This window comes from Phaseolus vulgaris, chromosome 5 (genome assembly GCF_000499845.2).
Source record: "Phaseolus vulgaris cultivar G19833 chromosome 5, P. vulgaris v2.0, whole genome shotgun sequence".
In the NCBI taxonomy this organism is placed as follows: domain Eukaryota; kingdom Viridiplantae; phylum Streptophyta; class Magnoliopsida; order Fabales; family Fabaceae; genus Phaseolus; species Phaseolus vulgaris.
Genome location: NC_023755.2, coordinates 32,604,830 through 32,611,506, shown reverse-complemented (window position 1 = coordinate 32,611,506; position 6,677 = coordinate 32,604,830). Strand labels below are relative to the sequence as shown.

The window sequence follows — 6,677 nt, the reverse complement described above, 5'->3', positions numbered from 1 at the left end:
ATAAAAATATTTTTTTTTCTTTCTTTAGACTCTTCACATGCCTACAAAGACTTGAGCCTAAAGATTCATTATGAATCAAGAGGATTTCATCCCTATATAAATTACACCTACATAAGATACTTAGATATCCCAAACCTACTTAGTAGTTGAATTATGTGATTACATACAATAAAGTGTATATTTAGTTGCATTATGTGATTATATACAATAAAGTGTTAAAATCAATTTCATATATTGAACATTCTATCAAGATCCATGTAAGTAAAAATAATACAATATTAAAAATTAATGAAAATTCCAATAAATATATATATATATATATATATGAATACGAGAATGCTCAAAATTCGGAATTATGTAATTACATAATATATACATAAATATTAACAATCATATTACATAATATATACATAAATATTACCAATCAATTTTTCTACCCTTTCTAACACCTAATAAAGAAAATATAAGATTTTGATTTTCTAGTTGATTCATCTGAAATTATTTCATATTTTAAAATAAAAATGTCATATTATTGGTATTGATATGTTTAGTAGAAATTGGGGTATTTGTGTATCATCACCCTAGAAAAATATAGTTTTTTTTAATAAAACGGTGCAATTTATTTATTATATTATGATAATAGGTAAAAAATTATTTATATATTTAAATAAATCGTGTCTTGTTGGCACGATTTTATTTGAAAATATTTTATGTAAAATTGTTTTGGCAATTGCTATATTACTGCATCCATATTTAGCGGAAAAGACGAAACTGTCTAAAAAAAATTCAAAATATGTGTTCTGAATTTTTTTTTCTCAAAAGAAATTTATATTATAGATTTTTTTATCTGGAATAGGTTTTTCATTTTTGTTTCCGGATTTTCATTTCCAAAACACAATAATTTTTTTTTAGGATTTTTTTTTCTGAAATGTATTATTTTTCAATTCCGGATTTTTTTGTCCGAAATAAAATTTTAATTTTTTTCCAGATTTTTATTTCTGAAACTCAATAACCATTTTCGGATTTATTTTTTTGGAATATATTATTTTCTATTCCGGATTTTTATTTCCAGAATTAAGAGCATTTTTGGAAATTAAAAAAATTATGTTAAGTGCATGTTAAAAATATTGGGTGTAGGAAGCATTTGCCAATTGTTGTATGGTTGCACGACTTTGATTAGAAATATCATTAAAATTAAATGAAGTAGTAACACGACCTCAATACAACTACCACAGTGGTGTGATTAAAACTGAACTCGAGGGAGGTTCACGAGTTCACTATTAATTTTAAGGACTATTTCCAAATAAGTGAATGCGAGGGTGACATCATCTTTTTTATCTTTTTTTATTATCACTAATAGTACTTATTATGTAGATAAATTACTTTTATCATTAAAAAAATTGATAAATTATTTTCATATAGATTTCAGACTAGTTATTTTAAAAAGATTACAAGGAAAAGTTAGTAAAATAAATTTTAAAAAAAAATCCTTATAGAGATTCCATACAATATTTTTAAAAAGTGTTCTAAACACTATAAGTGTTTATGCCTTAAAAAAATATAAAGATAAATCATAAATAAACCCTCCAACATATCCTAAGTAGTAATGAGAAGTGGTTTAATATATATATATATATATATATATATATATATATATATATATATAAATGAAAGTAACAAAAGTTTTGAAATGAACTCTCAACATAGCATGCTTGAGCTTGAAAAATTCTCTAACGATGGATTATAACAGAGTATTCTTTGCAGTAGCCGTGGCCTTCAAATTTCATAGATCGAGTTCGTTTGTATGCGAAATAGGAATGTCACTTTCAAACCACACTTGCTAGCTTGTGGACTGTGGCATTCATGTTTGATATTTAGTAATACTAGATGCTGAATCCATTTTTTTGGTGACCTTAATTAAGCATCATTTTCTTATTAATCCATAGAGAGAATTTCTTTGTTGAATTCACTTAGTAGCAACATGCATTACAAACCCACCAAACAAACATAACTCAACAGTTTGGCTTTTCCTCAGAAAATCTAGGAAGTTGAACCAGTGAATTTACTCGTGTCACACCCTCCAAACCTAACCAGTTTTGATCTTCAGGCCCTGATGTTCCATCTTCAACAACATCAACAGATACTCCTCCTCTTCCTCCGTAGGGGCCATGTTCTTCTGAGGATCTCACAGTAAAGTTCCTTTGCAAAGTTGGCTCAGACTTTTGACCATCATCTGTCTCAACCAGATTAACTGAATGGTTGCTCGGGATGATAGCAGAAGAGAAGCATTGCTCATCACAATCAGATTCTGAATCCATTTTTCCATCCAGAAATAGGCACACAACAGCACAGTCATCCACTTTTGAAGTAGGATATTTAAGTTTCCACTCTCGAGCCGCCGAATCCACCAGAAGCCTTGCTGCTGATGATCGAGTTGGTGCTGAAGATACTATCCCAACCACCTCTTCATTGCTTAAGACATCCCAGATCTACATAAAACAATGAGATATAGTTATCAGGGCTCAGGAAAATATGAGTTTTCAAACCTAGCATTAATTTTCTGAAAGGTGGATCGTAGCATCAAAATAAAGCAAACCAGATGCTCTAAAGTTAACTATTATAGAAAAGTCAACAGCCACAGGAAAGCAGGGAATCAATAATAGAGTGCTCTAACAATTGCAATATGTACAATTTTGTCCAGTGGTGAAAGTATTATATTATATATGGTAGGAATGGGATAGACGATTTTGCAGACTATGCAAACTCCACTTCAGCAATGCATACTGTATCTTCATCAAAAGTGAGAATGTACTATAAGCCTTTTTCTTATTACCATATCTTGCACAATGCAGTTCACTTCTATTATATTAGACTTACAATACCACTGCTGGATGTTTAATTATCTTAACGGCTACATGTTTTTCCTGTTTACAAACGACAGAATTAGTATGTAGAGAAAACAATAGGTTCTACACAGTTTAAAGTTACTTGACAATTCTGATGCCTTTCACACAGACCTAAACAAGAAACACCATGCCATTTGAAAAGAGTTGCAAACTTGCAGCATATTTTCAGTTGTGATGAACTTCACTTGTGGAACATATTTTAACATTTCTTTTGACATTACATTCATAGAAAAATTAATGAAACAATATTCTATAGTATAAAAAAGATGAATGAACAAATAAAACTAAATACGAAATTGAAAATTCTTACCCCATCCGAGGCAAGAACAATGAACTGATCTTTGTCTGTTAGTAACCGATGAGAAAAATCAGGTATAGAAATCACACCGTATTCCTTCAAGCAAAAATCGCCAAATGCTCGAGCCATTGCTAATCCTGGTGCATCATCAAAAGGCAACCATACCCTATGAACTTCTGGCTCATCTTGTAATGCAAACACCCTACCCTTGCATCGTTTGATTCTTTCTGCTTCTCCTATATGAATTTGCATCAAAATTGAACATGTTTACATTCAGCAAAAACACAGATTGGAAATAGATAGGATGAATGATCAAGGTATATAACACACTTGGCAAATCAGGCTTCAAATCAATGGTCAACTGAATTGCCACCATGACGTCATTGCTGTCCTTGGATCCCATGATTGCTCGGGAATCCCCAATATTGCCCATGAATAAATTTGAACCCTGGAAAATGAAGAAAATAAAAGATGTGCAAAATGAAAAGGAAACTTGAGGATAGATGCTGCTAGTTGATATACCTGTTTCACTACAGTGACAGCTGTGCTCCCACTACAAAAGCAGTCCAAATTTGGATGAGACCTCAGCTCTTTATCCATAGCCTTGTATGCCTTCATGAAAGCTTCTCTCCACATAGAACTCAGTTTATCTTCAGCAGTAACATCTTTCTCAGACTCTCCATTTTCAGGCTTCATGCTGCCTCTGAAACAAGTTTTACCTGAACCATTTTGCCCTGATTCGGAGGAATGCAAAAATGAAAGCAGTTTGAGTGGCAAGGCTTCCCGGACTTTGCGTGCAACAAGGTGACCGTGTGGACCATGGCCATCAAAGACACCACAAAAGGTCACATCTTCCGAAATGAAATCCTACAGAAATAAAGGTCCAAACCATGAATGTCAACTTCTTAAATTAACTAGATCATCCTTTAGTCAATGAGAAGAATACATCCTCAACACTATAAGATGTGCATACTTACTTCCCATACAATCATGGCGTCCTGATTAATACCCTTACGACCCTGCTGTGTAAATATGCAAGAAGATCTGCTCTTTCCATTGGTGAAAATTCTGTTGGGTAAGGATGGTAATTGGTGCAGATAGACCACATGATCAGAGGATGTTCTCCTCACACTCTTTTGACCACAGAATCCTATTTCTAGACACGTCGGAACGTTTGTGTCTCCAGTGCTCCTGGTAGTACGAGTACTCTGACTACTTGTTGAAACACAACAGCCCATTTGCTCAGTTCAAGAATGAAGACATCAGGTGAAAATAATGTCAAGTTCCTTCCCTTTTCACTATAGATCTCATATCAAACTCAGATTCCAACTTTAGTCAACTGAGTAAACCGTCCTCACTCCAAAGATTCTCTAACATATAGAAGTGTTAGACAGTATAAACCTTGAAGTTGAAAACCGAGGTCTTTGGTACTTGGTCAAAAGCACAATTTGCCGGAAGCTAAACAAATGGATAGTGAAACCAGCTGAACAAAAGAAGACAAATTAATTTTTATCGCTAATATATGATTTTGAAAGAATCAAGCCCTTGTTGCATGTAAAGAATTAAAAAACAAAACGAAGGAAAGACTCAAAAACCCGAACAAATAGGCATATAAAAATCCTAACATGTGAACAAGTAATTGAATATACTAAAATTCTGTCCGGACATTTGTGTTTCGTCAGGATTCACATTGACGGCATCGAAATGAAGAGATTGAAATAATTAAATAAAAAAACTGTGATATAAATTTTTTTTGAAGTAAACTAAGACAGTGAACACACCAGACCGCTCCTACTCCAATCTATCTTCAAATTTCAAACGGGTAGAGCACCACAATCTCTACCTTGCCTTTTCCTAGAATTTGTATCTTTATAGAATTCAGGATCAAGTATATATCAAGACCATGGAGTTTCCAATTGAAAACCAAAACACCCTTTTGATATTTTATTCAATTTTCCTCAAAGAGGTGAAAAACATCTAACTGTATGATGAAGAAATGAGAAAAATACAGGTATAGAATTAGCCAAACATACTTGATTAACTAACCTGAATGAGATCAACAGCTGAATGGGAATAACTTTCCGTGACCAAAAGCGTATGTAGTTACAAACTCTGCTTTTCTAAGCCTTTTTCCGGCTTCTCCTCTGCAACCAGGTAGAGCAGAAAACTTGGTAAAAGATCTTAAGAGAGAGAAAGAGAGAGAGAGAGAGAGAGAGTAAAGCAGGAAAAGCAGTACAAACAAACTCTGGTTTGCCTGAGCAGAGAAATACAAGAGATAAAGTGAATAACGTAAAAGCAGAAAAGGACGAAATAAAGGTATGACATGATCTCGTCAACCAAGAATCACAGAGAGAACAATCAAGTAAACCCTACGTTAATATCATAATAACAAGCAAAAGAAAACAACAAATGTCGCAATAGGAGACCGAGAAATGACTTAGTGAACAATTCAACAAGGATCAAAATCACCCCAAAATTATACAATTTATTACAATAATATCTACAACAACACAGCAGAATTTGTTGCAAGCGAAGTATGAATAGCCCAGCTCAGAGCTAGGAATCAAAGACACAAAGTAAAGTAAAAAAAAAAGAGAAAAAAAAATGATTTTTCTTTTTAATTGTCTGAGTTAAGTTGAAATGAAGTGTGTGAAGGCAGAGAAAGTGAACATGCAGATCCTGCATCCGCATTGGTGGTTTTGTCTCGAAAAGAAAGCAAAGAAGTTGATAGAGTAGATACAATAAAGTGTTAGATGGAAGCAATTAGGAAGAGAAGAAGAACTGAATGATTGAAAAAGTGGGAAAAGAAAGGAAGATAGAAATGGTGGAAATACATTGATCACCTTTGTTGGCAAGGTTGATGAGAGAAGAGAAGGGAATGAAGTGATGGAGTTAAGAAAGAGGGAGGGAGGTGGTGTGGTGTGGTGTGTGGTGTGTGCTGTGTGAATTTATTGATTGCATAGACAGCAGACAGAGAAAGACAGTAATACATCAGGAAGAGGTAATGCAGATAAATTTCTCCCAAGCTTTATGATTTTTTCTTCATGATTTTTAAAATAATCTTACTTTCTATAAAATCACTTTATAGGTTGTTTTATTATGATAATATGTTGTTTTTCAGTAAATAACTATAGTTTTGTATTTTATCATGTGTACTTCTTATTTTAGAGGGTTTAAACTTTTTAAATGTGTTATGTATTTATTATTACTATTATTATTTCTTAATATATGTCTCAATCAAATGGGTGGAATTAAGATAATAAAATATTTATTGCTGACACTCTTTTGGAAATAAATAAGAATAACTATTTATTAGTCATCATGGAACAATAAGTTATAAATGGTTTTCTATTTTAACTTTTTTACTTAATAATATTCTTATCTTTAATTTAAGATAGCGTATATTAAAAAAATCTGACGTTTTGTGGTAATTTAACTTTTGGAAAGTTAAAAATAAAAAACCAATTGTGCAA

General features: G+C 32.4%; 1 protein-coding gene across 6 annotated transcripts; it reads right to left on the bottom strand.

Annotated features, from left to right (window-relative positions):
- Window positions 1-1,927: 1,927 nt before the first annotated feature.
- On the bottom strand, window positions 1,928-6,227 carry LOC137835473 (probable protein phosphatase 2C 52). 6 transcript variants are annotated; one of them, XM_068643997.1, is made up of 7 exons: window positions 6,048-6,227; window positions 5,251-5,348; window positions 4,182-4,687; window positions 3,727-4,071; window positions 3,535-3,652; window positions 3,217-3,440; window positions 1,928-2,489 (listed from the first exon to the last, which is right to left on the bottom strand). In XM_068643997.1, exons 3-7 carry the CDS (start codon window positions 4,440-4,442, stop codon window positions 2,013-2,015), a joined length of 1,425 nt encoding a protein of 474 aa, XP_068500098.1. In that variant the 5' UTR covers window positions 4,443-4,687; window positions 5,251-5,348; window positions 6,048-6,227; the 3' UTR covers window positions 1,928-2,012. The 6 variants fall into 6 exon arrangements, with proteins under 6 accessions (XP_068500098.1, XP_068500102.1, XP_068500100.1 ...); XM_068644001.1 differs by having other exon boundaries at window positions 5,238-5,348; window positions 6,048-6,195; XM_068643999.1 differs by having other exon boundaries at window positions 6,039-6,160.
- Window positions 6,228-6,677: the final 450 nt, after the last annotated feature.

What these genes read in the sequence shown, in the direction of transcription:
- LOC137835473 (XM_068643997.1), bottom strand. Translation starts at nt 4,442, where the DNA reads ATGGGCTGTTGTGTTTCAACAAGTAGTCAGAGTACTCGTACTACCAGG. An exon ending in CTGTCACTGTAGTGAAACAG is followed by an intron (nt 3,653 to 3,726) that starts GTATATCAACTA and finishes TTCATTTTCCAG; the next exon opens with GGTTCAAATTTATTCATGGG. An exon ending in TTTGAAGCCTGATTTGCCAA is followed by an intron (nt 3,441 to 3,534) that starts GTGTGTTATATA and finishes AAATTCATATAG; the next exon opens with GAGAAGCAGAAAGAATCAAA.